The following is an 18316-nucleotide window of genomic DNA, read 5'->3' on the forward strand; positions in this document are numbered from 1 at the left end:
GCTATTAGAAGTCCACTGTATCCAAGCTGCACATCTTCAAGGAAAGATTGAATTGAACTTCCACCCCAGTGTGAATATAAATTTGGTGTTTTATTCCAGTTTCAGTTCCACACGATAGCCTCAGTCTAAGATAATTGTTTAAATTGATACTTCTGTTTTATAACTCAGATAAAGAGGTATCTTTTTTTTGGAGAAATAATATTCAAGAATGGAAACAACAGATCCATTTTATAATTTGTATCTTTTTATGCTTCCGTCATATCTCGCAAAGTGAAGTATTTGATAGTATTTAAAACTCCGACTGTTTTGTACTTGGTTAGGTATTTTGCTTTATAGTTACTTTTATGATCTTCAGTACAGAGGAATATTTGATTCGTGCAACGGTATTTTTGTTTGACCCTTTTAATCCTGTTATCATTATAAAGTCTGCAAAACCAAGTACTTCATGCAATATACCTTGTTTTTACATGCTGTGGGTAGGATAGCAGCGTTGATAGTGACTAAATCTTGTTAGTTGCTTGGATACATTAAGCTCCTATTAAGATAAGCGGATCTGGTATTGTTTTTAGCAGATCATTTGAAAACCATGTTGTTATATGACTGACATTTATTGTGAATGTTTAAAGCAATTCAGGGTGCAGAGGAGATTTATGTGGATGTTGCCGAGACTGGATGAATTGAGGTATAAGGAGAGGCTGGATCAGCTGTGACTTTTTCCCCTGGAGTGCAGGAGGCTGAAGGGTGGTTATAGAGGTTTATAAAATCATGAGTGGTTGAAGGGCCTGTTTCTGTGCTGTGTGGCTCATTATCATGTACATTTTAAAACATCAACCATACGAAAGCTTTTGTAGCGTGCTATCCAGTCAAAGAAAAGACTATACATCGTTACAATCAAGCTGTCCACAGTGTTCATATAAAGAGTACAACATTTAGTGCAAGATAAAGTCCAATCAAGTCTGATAGTTCAAGGGTCTCCAAGAAGGTAGATGGGAGGTCAGGACCGCACTCCTGGTCTGGTGAGAGCAGAGTTCAGTTGCCAGATAATAGCTGGAAGAAACTGTCCCTAAATCTGGATATTTGTGTTTCAAACCTTTGCGTAATTGGTACTGGGATAGGAAAGGTTTATGGGGATAAGGGCCAAATGGCCAATGTGTAGATTGGGCATCTTTGCCAGCAAGGGAAAGTTGGGCTGAAGGGCCTGTTTCCTTGCTCTAGGACTATCACGGAACTTAGCAAACATTATATGCAAATGACGCATAATATTTATTTGCACAACTAACTTTCTCGAAAGTTTACTTTTTAAAGTTCTAAGTTTGGAAACCGAAAGGTTGTTCATCTCATGACTTGGATGTCTTCGCAGAGGTGCTGCCACTTGTTCAGTTCTATTTGGAAGAAGGGATTACAGATGAGGAAGCAGTAGCCCTGATTGATCGTGAAGCACCCAAGACAGAACAGAAAAAGGACACCTGGCAAGAAACAACCATTGGCGGTATCCATTTTGTTCTATTATTCTGTATAATATGGGCAGTCCATGTTAATATTGATTTTTTCAAGACAAGATTGGTACTTATCCTATGTGTGATACTCGTCAAGGAAATGGAGGGAGAAGCCAGCTAAAGCCAGAACTCTGATCAGGATGATCATGAAAATCCAGAAATAGGGAACACAGGAGAAAAGAATTATTAAGCAATAATTGTATGATCATCCTTCAAGTTAATTTCTGCACTTTTGGAATATCAAACACAGGTGCTACTAATAATATGTTATTTAAAGCTGGTAATGCCATGTATCTGCAGTTGCTGCTATAATTCTAACTCCGATTGACAATTTCTGAATGGTGGTGCAGAAGAAACTCACTAATGTACTTGATTATTGTGCGCATGCATCATTATCCTTAGTAAATGAGTTAAAATGTCATGATGGTTAAATCTGTGCAAGAATTGTCAACACACTGGCAGTTGCCAGCATTTGAAAAACCTTGCTAGAGTTACCATGGAAGGAGAGCTAGGTTATCTGTAACTCGCCTTTTGACTGGTAGCAACATCATCGAGGCTCATGAGAGTCCTGCCGATCGAAGTATAAATGTTGAAATCATTACTGCAGCCAAACTTCTGAGCCAATGAATTAACTTAGGGTTATAAATGGGACAGTCAGTCTCACTAGTTAGAGTGTGCGATATTGACTCAGTTTTAGCATCCCTCTTTGAATCAGAAAGTTATAGGTCCACAACCCATTCCAGAGACTGGAGATGTAATGACCCAATCTTCTATGGACCTGTTTGCTGACCATGCTCAGCGGTCATCGGGCCTAAAAACCTGATTGTACATGGAACTGACCTCCTGCCACAAGTATATTCAGGTAGGCAAACTCCAAACGAATTTGCAAGTCTCAGCTTTGAGAGCTAGTTAAATTCTGCCCACAGCTGTCATGACTGTCAGAGACAGATTTCTTGAGAATGTCTCTGCTAATGACAAAAACAAATTATTAAAGTTATTATTAAGAATTATAATTAAAAGTATGAAAATGACACACATTTAAAATTCAAGGATTGCCATCCTCACTGTAGTTCTTTTTACAAATCAATGAGCTTGCTGTTCAATCATGCGTTGCAACAACAGTAGATTTTGCAGCATAAGTACTATGGAAAATTGTACTATGGAAATCTGTAGAAATTCATACTGGATCATTGGCCTCTAACAAGAGCCAAGTGATGACTGAGAAATTCCCAGTGACCACCTGTAAGGAAGTTTTACACCTGCGTTTACCAAGGGGATCTGATACTTGGCACAATTATGGCAGTTCTACACAAATTTGCGCAATTTTCTGCAAAAGATTCATGTCCGTCTAAGCTGACCGGTCCTGTACTGAGCTCTCTTTGAGTGAAGATGCTGTGAGGCTGAGGCATACAACTGAACTAAATTGCTTGCTGTTAAATATCATGTATTTTCTAATGCGTATTGAATTATCTCTTTGATACTTCCTAGATTCGCAAACTCTACACCTTGATGACGATATGGCTAAAATTGAGGCTGATCCATTCACTGCAAAATTAAGTTTTGAGGTAAGGAGTCGTGGGATAAATTCAATTTGCCATAAAAGCTGTCAACTGACTTCACAGTGGAGGAAGAAGAAATAGTATTAATCGTGCAAGAGAAACTAATATTTATGGAAAGAAAGAAATGGTAAAAGTAAGATTCAACAAATAATTTTGAGGAATAGAGGAAGTAGTTCCAGAACAAGGGGTCACAGTTTAAGGATAAGGGGGAAATCTTTTAGGACCGAGATGAGAAAAACATTTTTCACACAGAGTGTGGTGAATCTCTGGAATTCTCTGCCACAGAAGGTAGTTGAGGCCAGTTCATTGTCTATATGTAAGAGGGAGTTAGATGTGGCCCTTGTGGCTAAAGGGATCAGGGGGTATGGAGAGAAGGAAGGTACAGGATACTGAGTTGGATGATCAGCCATGATCATTTTGAATGGCGGTGCAGGCTCGAAGGGCCGAATGGCCTACTCCTGCACCTATTTTCTATGTTTCTAGTGCACCCTGTACTCTATTTCACAGTTCTGCACTCTTTATCTTCCCCTTTGCTCTACCTCTTGTAGTTGAGTTTTAACTGATTGTATCTGTGTATGGTGTATCTCTATTATGTATTATACTTTGGGCCTTGTAAACAATAACGTACCCAAGTCTCTTCCTTAATTGAGCTTTTCCATTCAGCATTTAGAGGCAAGGGTTTCTGCGGGCAAATTTAGCCAAGCATAACTTTCCAGTCAGGGTGAAATAAAAAAGGAATAGTTAAATCTGAGATTATTTCTGATTAAAATTGTACAATTGCTGGAGATCATTTAAAATTTATGAAGGTGAGGATTTTTTTATTTTGCAAGAATAACAAAGAATATGGATCAATTACACTTATTTGGAGTTAAGGTTTGAACCTAGAAATTCATTTTCAGGGTGCTGCGGAAACAGTCGAGCAACATTGAACCAATTTCTAGGCTTGGATCTCTGGCTTTCTGTTAGGATTTTCATTAGCATTGTTCATGTTGTCTTGGCCCAAACGCAATGTCCATAAAAGTGCAACACAAAACTCTACAGTATGATCTTGAGCCTCACTGTTCTGAAAAATGATTGTTCCGCCAATTTCTTTTTTCTTGAAAAGGACTATTTAAAGGATCACATTTAAAATTCCCTTTACTGCCAAGCTGTTCAATAGCTTTTGGAGCCTTGCTGCTCACAAGACTTAGCTTTCCTTGTATTCTCAATGACATTTATGTACTCGAAAATGACTTCCAGCATGGATTTGTCTAAACCTAGCACTTTTCTTGGTGGGCAGTATGGAAATGGACCATTAGTTAGTGGGCGGCACGATGGCACAGCGGGAAGGTTGTTGCCTGATAGCGCTCGCAACGCCGGAGACCCGAGTTCGATCCCGACTACGGGTGCTGTCTGTACGGAGTTTGTACATTCTCCCCGTGACCACGTGGATTTTCTCTGAGATCTTTGGTTTCCTCCCACGCTCCAAAGACGTACAGATCTGTAGGTTAATTAGCTTGGTATAAGTGTAAATTGTCCCTAGTGTGTATAAAATAGTGTTAATGTGCGGGGATCGCTGGTCTATGCGGACTCGGTAGGCCGAAGGGCCTGTTTCCGCACTGTATCTCTAAACTAAACATCACAGGCAACCATGGGGACTGTGTAGAAGGAAGAGTAGAAGTGCTCATCACTCAGGCAGCATGTTACATAATGATTATATCTTAATTTCTCTATGGAGCGTTGGTTACACTGATTAAACTTCACCAAGACAGTCCTCACCGAGATCTGTGGCTTCATAAATCTCAAGTACCGCTTTCCACTTTACTGTGTTTGAGATATACTACCCATTTTCAAAACAAGCAACAAAATAAATCTGGTAGTCTTCATAGAAAATAATGGGATCAGTCACCGTTGTGTGAAATTACCTCAGGTGGCAACAAACAAGATAAATCACTGGATGTTATATAATATTTTCACATGTCAATTTTGAATTTGTTTTATTCCTTTCTTCAGGTCATTATTTCAGATCAGTAAAGAAAACATTTTCCCCATTCAAAATGAAAGTACATCAGATTCCACAATTCCCCAATATAATTTTGTGACATGAAACCATTGTGCAGGAACTTTGGGTAACCAATCTCTCAGTGGAATTTTGACAACCTGTGGGTGCACAACATCAGGATACATTCTATACAGGATAGATTCTGAGCGCTAGTTTCATGTTTAATTAGGACAGGATGTGCAGATATGAGCAAAAAAAACATAATTTCATTTTGTTAGAACCTCAATTAATGAACACGACACATTTACATTTTTCTGCTAACTTGTTGGAATTAAATATAGAGTCCTTTTCATTAAATATTAGAATACTTGCAGATATTGTGGAGATATTTAGTCATAGTAAATGATAATTTTAATTAATTATTTACACCTTTGCCAGAAGGTACTCCTTACATGGGCAGCGATTTTAAGGCAGTATTAAATCTCGATTTTCCTTCATTCACACGGTCAGGATATGCTAGAACTTTCCTGATCTTTTCATAGGTTTTTCCACCAGCCTGCTCTTCATGAAAAGTGTTTGATCTGTTTTGCTGGAATATTCAGCCTGCCAGTCAAACAATGGATCTCATTGGCTTTCTCTCCTTGCGTTACCTTTGTTGCAGCAAGGAGGCTCGGACTTTGTTCCCGTGGTTGTGAACAGGGAAGTATTGCAGTCAATGAGCAAGAGGGATGTTTTGATTAAACGTTGGCCAAAACCATTGAGGTGGCATTACTATCGGTCACTGTTACCTGATGTCTCCATCACCATGTGTCCCACATGCTTCCAGGTAGAAGTGCATCTTTACTTAAAACTAACTCTAGTTGTTACCCTCTCAACACAAATGTTTGTATTCTTGTTTTGTCAATGGTCCAACCCCATTCTACTCTCCCTTCCCAACTCAAAATCTGTGTGATTCTTCATATTCATTCATTTTCACTCTTTTGTCAGTTGGTTTGACACCCTTCCCATGAATTCATGCCCTACTAATACATCCTCCTATATATTTGAGTCCTGCCGTTTCATTTTCAGTGGCTTCTCTTGACCCATTATTCCCATGTATCAATGCCTGCTTTGTATCTATCTCCAATCATTTGCTCATCTGCCAAGTCATCAACATTCTCTCATCTTTCCCACTCCACAATGTTCTACATCCATCCCTTGAAGCAGGATTGTTTTTTTGAAAAACAAAACAAAAGCTCATTACTTTTGGCCTCCTTTGATCTTTGAACTTTATCTACTTAGCAGAAACCAGCATATCCTGCTTCATTACCAATGTCATTCCCTGCTCAGATTTGAAACATAGAAACATAGAAAATAGATGCTAGAGTAGGCCATTCGGCCCTTCGAACCAGCGCTATTCAATGTAATTATGGCTGATCATTCTATATCAGTACCCCGTTCCTGCTTTCTGCCCATATCCCTTGATTTCGTTCGCCCAAAAAGTTATATCTAACTCTCTCTTGAAAATATCCAGCAAATTGGCCTCCACTGCCTTCTGTGGCAGAGAATTCCAGATTCACAACCCTCTGGGTTTGCGCCCCATTTAGCTTTCATGGTATGACTTCCACATTTGATCCTTCAGCAAAGTTGACAGTATTTGATGCACAAATTGTTTAGTCATTCAATACCAAATGTTGTTGAATATCATCAACTTGTATTACCATTTGCACTTCAGTGCTAAAACACCTGCTGTCCCAGAATCATCTTGGTAACTAAATGAAAATCCTGGCTTTTTTTTTTGTTAACAGCCTCCCCACGTCCACTCCACCCCATTTCCAACAAGAACAAGGAGCTCATAGACTTTGCTACTAACATTGAGACAGTCTCTTCAGCAGCTTTTGTTGCTTTGCAGTTTCTCTTTGCTTTCCATGCCTTCCCTTGCACTTGCCCAGAACCTGATTCTTTCTCTTTTGACACATCTTGTTTCCAATCCAAGTTTATTTATCCAGGAGGCCCATATCTCAATGTAGCTCTAACCAAATTATTCCCTTCCCCGGTGCTTTGTTGGCCTGCTGTTGCTTGCTTTAATGTATTTAATGTAATGGGGCTTTCAAAGCTGTAACTGTTTTGTTGCCTGATCTGTGTATTGTACATATTTTTACCTATGTTTTATTTTTTCCCTAAATTTATACAATGTCAACTATATATTTATCTCACTGAAGTTGTACTTAAAGATTTTTTCCTTGTGCTCTTGTAATTCTGTTTATTCATATTTTTAACCATACTTAAAGTGAGTGTCATCATGTTTATGTTTGCGTGCTTGGATTATTATTGACTGAGTGCTTTCCCATCCCTTCTTCATTGACAGATGTTTCACAGTGAAGACTATGAACTACTTGTTCTTCAGCATAATTGCTGCCCATACTGTCGCCGGCCAATTGATGAATCTAGTCCATAATGAGCAAGGTTGATGGTCAACTGTTGTCAATACTGGTACTAACCTATGACACAGCTGAAGATGAAGAAGGATATTTCCATTCCACTTTTATGAGAAACTTTGCAGAAGATCGTAACTGCATTTCAGATAACAACTTTTGTACCCTTGAGAGCTGCAGATGAAGGCTGCAGGAAAAGCAGCGCAAATGTCTAAATCCCTGTGATTTAGATGAAAAAATTGAATTCTTAAATAACCTGAAATATTACAGTTGTAGTTATTATTTATAAAAATAAAAGCTCTAAGATTTGTATGACATGAAGCAAATGACATTCTCATTTGACACCTGGAACTAAAAACTCTCACGAAAGATATTTGTACAGTATGACAATTTCTAGCAAAAGCACTTTCTCCCGCATAGAATTTGAAGAGAAATTGATAATTACCTAAAGTCTGCAAGTTCATTTAATTTGTCAGAGGGCCAGCAATTTGCCCCCCAATGCAAACTTTCAGCTCTTCCCCAGAGGTTTACAAAAAAGAGACATAAAGTGCTGGACTCACTCAGCAGGTCAGGCAGCATCTCAGGAGTTTGCTCAAAGATTCCTTTTCAGTCAGTGGCGTAGCGTGGGGGGGGGGGGGGGGGGGGGGGGGGGGCAGTGGGGGCGTTGCCCCGGGCGCTAAATTTTATGGGGCGCAAATAAATTGTTTAATAAATGTTTTAAATAAAATTAAGAGGCCCGGGGAGCCGTTGGAGCGAGGAGGGGTTACCTGGAGCTGTGAGTATAAAAACAGCGCGGGACAGGCCGCCGCTGCCGCCACCCCAGCTCCGAGTTCTGGTCGCCGCCGCTGCCTCTGCCCCCCCCCCCCCCCTCTCCCGCCCCTGACCCGCCCCCGCCTCTGCCCCCGCTAATGAGGAGGCGCAAAACTTTAAACTGCCCCGGGCGCTCAAAACCCACCCTACGCCACTGCTTTCAGTAAAGTATCTTTCTGTGTTATGCCAGCACTTCCTGTAGCTATGACCAGAAAAATACATCTATCAGTTCATATAAATCATTGCATCTCCATTGACTCAGTTCACCGCCATTTAACTTTTGGAACTGCTCGTGGGTGCTGAAGCACTGTTATTCAATCTGCTAAAACGTTGGGTAATAATTGCCCATACGCATAAAGGATCTAAACTCTGTCCCACTTTCTGGAAAGATATATTATCCTTCCACACTTCATGCCTTGCTGAAATCCATAAATATCACATCCATTGCCTTACCATCATCAGTCTTCTCGACTACTTAAAAAAAAACAAATTTGTGTGACCCAATCTCCTACGCACAAAGGCATGCTAACTATTATCAATCAATCAATCAAAACTTTATTGACATTTAGAAATACTTAGATATAAGCAATTCTAAACGAAATTCCGTTGCATTTGGCTCCCCGTGCAACACAAAAATAAACAGAAGGATAAAATGGATAAAAAGATAAAATAGATAAAAAGATAAATTAGATAATGGTGGCGGCCCGTTACATGGCATTCAAGAGTTGATGGCTCGTGGGAAGAAGCTGTTGCAAAACCTTGACGTCCTGCTCCTTATGCTACGATATTTTTTGCCCGAGGGCAGCACAGTGAACAGTCCATGAAGGAGATGTGTGGGTCCTTTATAATACTGCCGGCCTTAGACAAGCAACGTTTGCTCGCAATGTCCCCGATTGAGGGGAGAGAAGTCCCGATGATTTTTTCAGCCGTCCTCACCATTCTCTGCACGGACTTCCAGTCGGAGGCTTTAAAGTCCTCAAACTAGGCAGAGATGCAGCTGGTCAGAATACTCTCTGGTGCCCCTGAATTACTAATTAATTTCTACCTTTCCTAATGCATGTACACCTTATCCCTCAGACTCCCATAAGAAACTGGTCAAAGGAACCCTTGATGACTACATTGCTGCGCAGAAGGTCTAGGGAGGAGCGCACCTCTCTCTAGATGCTTGCTCCTCACTCATTGGGACACCACTGAAGCACATAATGAAGAGAGGAATTAAATACAAAATATTTATCTGTGCTTACTAATAATTATAAATTAAATTGTTATTATATGTTCATCAACCTTTTACCTGACTGGCAAAAGTGCTGCTGCTGTTTTCTAATACGAAATGTGTAGCACATTTTTAGTGGGGTGGTTCAGAAGGCATGTTGCTGGGTAATTGGTCACCAGTTGTATTCTACATGCTGTGTATGCCAATGCATCTTGCAGACAGATGTGCAGACAGATGTGTCATCGAGAATCTTGCATGCCACGGAAAGCATGCTTTTGTTTGCTAGGTTTGTGCAGTGCTTGCAAACATTTGCAGTTACTCAAGGTTGTGTTAAAAAGCAAATGCAAAGTGATACAGTTTCTTGACCCTTTAGAGTGCTTGATTTAGGTGCTCATGTTAATAAGCACTCACTGACCTCATTATGATGAATAAAGAATTAGTCCCTGCCCCTCCCCTGTAATAAACTATTGAGCATTATGTTTGCAGCAGTAAGAGGATAATAAGAATTATTCATTTGACCTTGGATACAAGGAGAGTTAGATTGGAGTAGCTGTCAGCCTGATCATATTGACTTTCATAAATACTTCAAACCGGCAGTATAATTTTAGTTGGAAATCACAAAGACATTTTTGGGATATGATTTTACACTGATGTAAATACATAATGAGAAAATGTATATGTTTGATTAAACATTCTATAATTTTTTATCAGAACTCTTACAGTCAATGTTGTAAACTCCCATCATATTCATAGACATCCTACTATGACACTAAGATGCAAAGAAAATACACTGAGAAACACCTTATGTTTTAGTTTTCTAGTTTAGAGATACAGCATAGAAACAAATCCTTCGGCCCACCAAGTCCACGTCAACCATTTTGACCTGTTCACAGTAGTTCTATGTTACCCCACTTTTGCATCCACTCCCTACAGACTAGAGGCAATTTACCGTGGCCAATTAACCGACAAACCCACATATCTTTGAGATGTGGGAGGAAACCGGAGCAGCCAGAGGAAACCCTGCAGTCACAGGCAGAACACAAACTGCACACACAGCACATGAGGTCAGGATAGAAGACCTTCCACTACCTGCAGCCTCCGGCAACCACCTTCAACTAGCATCGCAACCGGTTTCGACTAAAAATTTACCGATTTTTAAAACGGCAACCTATGTTTAGTTGCGGCCGGTTTTGAATTTTTTGAAATAATCACCGGAACATAGAAGAAGAGAAAACCACTTTCGACCATTAGGGAGACTGACAAAAACCTCCAGTAACCGCAAGGAAACCTTGGGTGGGGCGCAAAGTCTCCAGAGATTTCCGTTGTGTCGCAATTTAGCTTCCAAAGGTGATATTTGGTGGTATTGTGAGCTTTTGTTGGGGACTTATAGAAAGTTATATTAATTGGAAACTAATATATTAAATCACATACTTCATGGTTTTTTGAGATGGTTTTCCAAGAAAAGAACGGCAGTAATCAAAGCCCGAAAAGGTAGGATGGGGCTGAAGCCCAGTGTTTAGACGGTGCAATGTTTTTTATCATTCTAATAGAATGATTTTCCAACTCCAGTGGTAATTAAACTATTTTTTCACTCCTAGTTTTCTTTACATATTTTTAGGACGTTCAAAATGTTGAATAAAATAAACACTTAAGAAATGAGTTAATTTATGTTTTTGCTCATGTGACAAAATAAATCATATATAAAATTATACACAAGGGAGAATAAGACGAAAATTACCAAAAAACATAAGAAAATTTAGTTGAGGGTGAATGACATTTTGTGATAAAGACTCAAGGATGAATGATGCTGAAATAGTTTAAGAAGCGCTGGACTAGGCAACTGTTCCACCAACACTTGTGCTCAAGGCCTGCTGGATTTCACTGTTGTTAACACATTGTAGCTCCACTTGCTCTTCCATCACTGTTCTTCACATCCTTGAGTTCTCTGTTGCCAGTGAGACCACATGAGGATCAGCACCTCATATTCCGCTTGGGAAGCTTACAATCCAACAATATGAACACTGGATTCTCCAATGTTGTATTACTGCCCCACGCCCTCTTCCCTGTGCCATCCATTCCAGTCACCTTGTTTCTTTCCCCTCTATACATTCATCTGCTATCCCTGAGTCCTCATTTTCCTTTTCCCCTCCTAACTTGTCCTTTTCTACCCACATCCCTCCCTCCAGCTTTACATGTAATTCCTCCTTTTCTGATGCCCTTTAATCTTCCTTTCACCTCTTGCCTTTGCAGCTTACTTCATCCATCTTCCAATCAACACCCCCCACTCACCCACCCTCACCTCTTTCCACCATCTGTCACTATCCAGGCTTTGTCCTCCCTCTACCTCTTTTCCAGCTTCCTCTACAATTAATCTGTAGCAAGGTCCCAATCCAAAATGTTGCCTGCCCATTTGCTCGGCGGATGCTGCCTGACTCGCTAATTTCCTCCAGCACTTTGTGTTTTGTTCAAGGTATATTGAGGGTTGGATAAAGAGGAAAAAGGAAGTATATGACAGGTACAAGGAATCAATCACAGGGACGACTGCTCAAGAGTATAAAAAGTGTAGAGCAATGCTTGAAAAGGAAATTTAGAAGGTAAAGGGGTCATGAGAGATCACTGGCAGATTGGAATAATGTAAGTTTGAAGACATTCTTTAAATACAGAAAGGCCAAAAGAATAGTAAAGCCATTAATGTTCAACAGGGGCAACCTGTGCATGGAGCCAGATGGTATAAGGCCCAAGTACTTGGTTATCATTGATATTCATAAAGGAAACAGACTGTGTCAATGGAGACTTGGGGTGGGAGATTGCAATCTTCATGTGGTCCACCCTGTTTCAACGAATGCAATCAACCCGGCGTGCACAATCAAATAAGATCAAATAGAACAACTTGTCCCACAACTGTAGGCTGTGCACGCCATACGTCAGAAGAAGATTGGAGACCAGTGAAGAAGTAGATGAAAGGCTGGTGCAAGTCTTTATAAATAAAGAAGAGGTGCTCGAATCCTCAGCATGCTTAAAGAAGGATAAATCCACCGGGATGAATGGGATCCATTCCAGTTTGCTACAGAAGGCAAGGGAAGAGGTTGTTGTGGTTCCGGCTGCAAGTTTTAAAATATTCACAGGGCACAGATGACTGGGCGGCCAATATGATCCGTGTTTTCAAGAAAGGGCAGCAGGGAAAACTGCGAGCCTAACATCCGATGTGGGGGAGATATCGCGGAACAGGATTAATGATCACTAATCAGTGTCAGGCAAGGTGGGTTTGACAGGGACGGATTCTTCTTCACCCAGAGAGTGATAAGTATCTGGAATCCATTGCTGGAGAAATTGTTTGAAGCCAAGAATCAAGAGTGTTTAATTGTCATTAAACAACGGAACAATGATATACTAATACTGGTGCTAAGTATACTAAGCTGGGTTGCTGGCAGCTTTTAAGAAGTGTTTAGATGAACACATAAACCTCTTAAGTATAGAAGGCTATGGGCTAAGTGTGGGCAATGGGGTAAATACAAAAGGATGCCCACTGGATGGAATGGGCATTCTATAATATCTTCCACCATTGAAGGCTTTGTTTTTTTCTGGCGCTGTTGTTGTCCTGTTTTGATGTGCATGACAAGTCCCTGTGGCTCCAGAAGAGAAGGGTTTTAATTTCACATAACGTCAAGAAGGCTTTATACATAACCACAAATCTCCTTAAGGAACTGGCCTTGAAGACAGTTGAGCACTCCTGGTGTCTGACTCCTCGACAAGGGTGCAATCCACTGATCAGATGGTACAGGTGAAGGTGCTCGAGTGGGTTCCATGTTTGATCTACAGCCTGACACCAGAGTTCAGATCTGCAAGAGTCATCACTTCTGTGCCTGCTGACAACACTTGAAGAATAGCAATCAGGGACAAGCTGATAAGCTTCCAGAATATCCTTGACTTGACATCATGTATGGAGACCGCTGAAGCTAACATTCATCCCAAAGCCAATGATCCTCATGCATTTGTGTTGCTCAGTCAGATTTCCATATTTCCTTTCAACTAGAAGATGACAATTTCATCAATTTTCAACACATTGAATATGCTGGTTTTCAAAACATTCCTCCCATTCATTTCTACAATTTCTTCCCCAATTTAGTGCCTTCCCCCATGGTCCAGACCTATCCTTATTCATAATTATCTTAAATGTTGGGGAGGCACAATGAACTGCAGATGCTGGTGTACAAAAAAAAGACAAAGCACTGGAGTAATTCAGCAGATCCCGACCATGACATCACCTATCCATGTTCTCCAGAGATGTTGCCTGTTGTGCTCAGTTACTCCAGCACATTGGGTATTTTTTTTTAAACTGATGGAGTTGTGCCACACCAAAACATTTAGAACTGAGTTAGTCCCGGGCAATATTGGGGAAGTTGAAATTGCCCAAAACGCTAATGATGTTGCTTTTTGCATCTTTCCGCAATCTATCTACATATCTGTTCCTCTGTCTCCCACTAGCCTTTGGGCGGCCTAAACTATAATCTCATTAGCGTGATCGCATCTTTCTTATATATGAGCCACCCATATCGCCTCAGTGGATGAATATTCCAGTGCATCCTCTCAGAGTGCCACAATTACATTCTCCCTGATTAGAAAAAACAACTCCTCCACCACTTTTACCTCCTTCTCTTTCACGCCTGAAAGATCAAAACCTTGGAACGTTGAGATGCTAGTCCTATCCCTCTCCATAATGGCCAGAGCATCATAGTTCCAAATTCTAGTTCCAGGCTGTAAGTTAATCTGCGTCACCATATTCCTTAACTTCTTCCTTCCTGTCTTTGCAAGATACAAGATACAAGATACATTTAATTGTCATTTGGACCCCTTGAGGTCCAAACGAAATGCCGTTTCTGCAGCCATACATTACAAACAAATAGACCCAAGACACAACAACACAACATAATTTACATAAACATCCATCACATCATTGTGATGGAAGGCCAAAAACACTTATCTCTCCACTGCACTCTCCCCCCCCCCACGATGTCAGAGTCAAAGTCAAAGCCCCCGGCTGGTGATGGCGATTGTCCCGCGGCCATTAAAGCCACGCCGGGTGGTGTTAGGCCCCGCTCCAGGAGCTCTTCAACCCCGCAACTCGGGCGGGGGAAGTCGCCGTTGCGAGAGCCCTGAAAAGCGGTCTCCCTCCAGGGAGCCGCGGGCTCCTGGTGCCGCCGTCCACAGACCTGCCGTTGGAGCCTCCGACTCTCCGGTAGCAGCAGCAGCAGCAGCAGCATCAGCGCTCCTCCACCGCTCCACCCGCTCCGGACTCGGCCAGCCCCGCGACGGCGACGGTGAGTCGTAGCACCAGAGTCCCCGGCTTCTTCCTGTTGGAGGCCGCTCCTCGTTGCGGCCCCAACGACAACGGAAACCCGAAGAAAAAGGTCGGGTCTCCAGTGCACTTGCCCCCCCCCCCTCCCACCCCACCCCCACCCCCCCCCCACACACACACACCCCAACAAAAAATAACAAAAACGACATTAAAACACAGACAAAAAATAATAAACCGCGGACAGACTGCAGAGGCCGCTGCTGACGAGAGTCGCGCCGCCCACCGGATGCTTGAGATTCACTAGTTCTAACCTTCATCTTCATATCAATCCTTCCATTTGTCTAATGTTCTACACTGGTTGTCACCCTCCTGTCACTCTAGTTTAAACTTTGAGTTGCACTAGTGAACCTCCCCCTCCAGTTCAGCTGCAACTACCTCAGGTGTACAGATCACTTGCCCCAGAAGAGATCCCAATGGTCCAAAAATCTAAATCCTGGCCCTTCTGCACCAACTCCTCAGTCATGCCTTAATCTATCCAATATTCATATTCCTGCCTTCACCAGCATGTGGCACTGGGAGTACTCTGGAGATTACTCCCGGTGCTGCACTACCAAAGCCTCGAGACACCACCAAGTGGCGGTCGGTGTTGCCTTCCGGTTGCGAGGGGGATCCCCCGTGGGGGTCCCTCTACGCAGGGATTTTCCCACTCTACATCGGTGACCTGGGGTGGAGGGTACCACACTGAGGAGTCCCCTACAAACTTTCTCTCGCGGTTCACAGAGTTGCCAGCCGCCTGCCACTTTTGCAGGCTGGAAGAGTGTGTACCATATGTAAATGGAGTATGTGAGGCTGCAGCCTCAGTTCAAATACCTAAATGGGCTGCTCCTTGCCTTCTGGCTGCATTTCTCACTCACCATTGCACCATAGCGCCAACTCCATCATCAAGTTCGCTGGCGACACCACAGTTGTGGGACGAGTCAGAGTATAGAAGTGAGATCGACCAATTGACCAAATGGTGCCAGCACAGTAACCTGGCTCTCAACACCAGCAAAACCAACGAACTGTTTGTGGACTTTGGAAGGGGTAAGACATTTATTTTTGTTCCAAGGAATAAATGTCTCCAGCAATTTGTCCTGGACCAGCCACATCAAAGTTTTAACAAAGAAAGCTTCTACTGTCTTAGAAGGTTGAGGAAATTCAGCATCTTCAAAAACTCTCACCCACTTCCACAGATGCGCCGTAGAAAGCATTTTATCGGGATTCATCACAACCTGGTTTGGGAACAGCTCCATCCAAGACCACAAGAAATTGCAGAGAGCTGTGGATGTAGCTCAGACCATCAAACAAACCAATGTTCTTCCCATCGATTCCATCTACACTTTATGCTGTCTCAACAGGCTGGCAGCACAATCAAGGACCACTCTCACCTCGGTCATTCCCTCTTCTCCCCTTTCCCATCAGGCAAGAGGGACAGGTTTAAAAATGCATGCCTCCAGATTCACAAACAATTTCTTCCCAGCTGTTATCAGGCGACTGAAAGGTCCTTTCACCAGCTAGAGTATGTCCTGACCTCCAATCTGCCTCACTGGAGATCTTTGAACTATCTTTAATCTGACTTTATTTTCCTTCATCGTTATACAGTATGGAAACAGGCCCCTTCGGTTACCAACATGCCCCATTTACACCTGCCTGCATTTGGCCCATACCATTCCAAATCTATATATTATCTTTCTTGCGTTTGAGGCATCAGTGGTTATGTAAGGCCCTCCAGGCGCTGTAGCCTGTTCAATGTGTTGTTGTCAAGGGCAGTGAGGTTTACCCCTCCATCAGGGGGACGGAGAACAGTGCAGTCAAAAATGAAGTGCTGCGCTGTTTGCTGGTCTGCTCCACACATGCAGGCTGCTGATGAACGCAGTCCCCAGCGATGCATGTTGGCGTTGAAGCAGCTGACCCCTGTACGGAGCCGGTTCAGGGCGACCCTCACTTTGCGGGGCAGATCCGATCCAGGTGGGGCTGTGGTGTTCGGTGCAACAGATGAAGCCTGGGAGACTGTCATGCTGACTGTCCTTAAGACACTTCCATGAATTGTCCCAAGTTTCGTAGTCATCATATCTTTTTTTCGCAATAAACACAGAAGAGAAATACCTGTGAAGGACCTTGCCCATCTCCTTCAGCTCAACACATGGTGGGGAAGAAGGTGTATGTTGTTGCAGATCTTCATCATTCAGGGCATTAAGTGCAACAGTTGGGACCTAATGTTACACTTGTATAAAACATTGGTTAGACAGCTTTTGAGGTATTGACAATAGACAATAGGTGCAGGAGTAGGCCATTCAGCCCTTTGATCCAGCACCGCCATTCAATGTGATCATGGTTGATCATCCCCAATCAGTACCCCGTTCCTGCCTTCTCCCCATATCCCCTGACTCCGCTATTTTTAAGAGCCCTATCTCGCTCTCTCTTGAAAGCATCCAGAGAACCGGCCTCCACCGGCCTCTGAGGCAGAGAATTCCACAGACTTACCACTCTCTGTGAGAAAAAGTGTTTCCTCGTCTCTGTTCTAAATGGCTTATTCCTTATTCTTAAACTGTAGCCCCTGGTTCTGGACTCCCCCAACACCGGGAACATGTTTCCTGCCCCTAGCGTGTCCAAACCCTTAACAATCTAAAATGTTTCAATGAGATCCCATCTCATCCTTCTAAACTCCAGAGTGTACAAGCCCAACTGCTCCATTCTCTCAGCATATGACAGTCCCGCCATCCCGGGAATTAACCTTGTAAACCTATGCTGCACCCCCTCAATAGCAAGAATGCCCTTCCTCAAATTAGGGGACCAAAACTGCTCACAATACTCCAGGTGTGGTCTCACTAGGGCTCTGTACAACTGCAGAAGGACCTCTTTGCTCCTATACTTGACTCCTCTTGTTATAAAGGCCAACATGCTATTCGCTTTCTTCACTGCCTGCTGTACCTGCATGCTTACTTTCATAGACTGATGTACAAGGACCCCCAGATCCCGTTGTGACTTCCCCTTTTCCCAACTTGACGCCAATTTAGATAGTAAGTTCGGCCCTGTGTGCAGTTCTGGGTGTGATTAAGTGATGAGCGTCCTGAAAAGATTCACAAGTACTGGAGCACTTGAGCTATAATGTGAGACTGGGCAGGCTAGACTTGTATTCCCTGGAGTAAAGGGGGGGGGACCTTAAATAAGTTTATAATATTATGATGTTTATAATATTATGATGCATATGCTGGAAACTCGAAGGTAGACAAAAATGCTGGAGAAACTCTGAAGAAGGACCTCGACCCGAAACTTTGCCTATTTCCTTCGCTCCGTTGATTCTGCCTCACCCGCTGAGTTTCTCCAGCATTTTTGTCTACCTTATAATATTATGAGGTGCTTTTCCCAGGGTAGGGCGTCTAAAACGAGAGGCCATAAGTTTAAGGTGGAGGGGGAAGATTGAAATGGGACCGGATGGAAAACCTTTTCATAAACACCAACGCGCGTTGCCATGCACTTGTCTGTCTGTCTGTCTGTCTGTGTAATG

At 42.5% G+C, this 18316-nt stretch overlaps 1 protein-coding gene across 1 annotated transcript in view; it reads left to right on the forward strand.

Annotated features, from left to right (window-relative positions):
- The window catches only part of ift122 (intraflagellar transport 122 homolog (Chlamydomonas)), a 56293-nt gene extending 48622 nt beyond the window's left edge, over nucleotides 1–7671 (forward strand). The window contains exons 26-29 of the mRNA XM_055647859.1: nucleotides 1361–1489; nucleotides 2985–3061; nucleotides 5698–5862; nucleotides 7384–7671. Coding sequence (XP_055503834.1) covers nucleotides 1361–1489; nucleotides 2985–3061; nucleotides 5698–5862; nucleotides 7384–7473 — 461 coding nt within the window. The 3' untranslated portion in view covers nucleotides 7474–7671. The remainder of the gene's footprint in view (nucleotides 1–1360; nucleotides 1490–2984; nucleotides 3062–5697; nucleotides 5863–7383) is intronic.
- Nucleotides 7672–18316: the final 10645 nt, after the last annotated feature.

The sequence above is a fragment of the Leucoraja erinacea genome, chromosome 16 (genome assembly GCF_028641065.1).
Source record: "Leucoraja erinacea ecotype New England chromosome 16, Leri_hhj_1, whole genome shotgun sequence".
In the NCBI taxonomy this organism is placed as follows: domain Eukaryota; kingdom Metazoa; phylum Chordata; class Chondrichthyes; order Rajiformes; family Rajidae; genus Leucoraja; species Leucoraja erinaceus.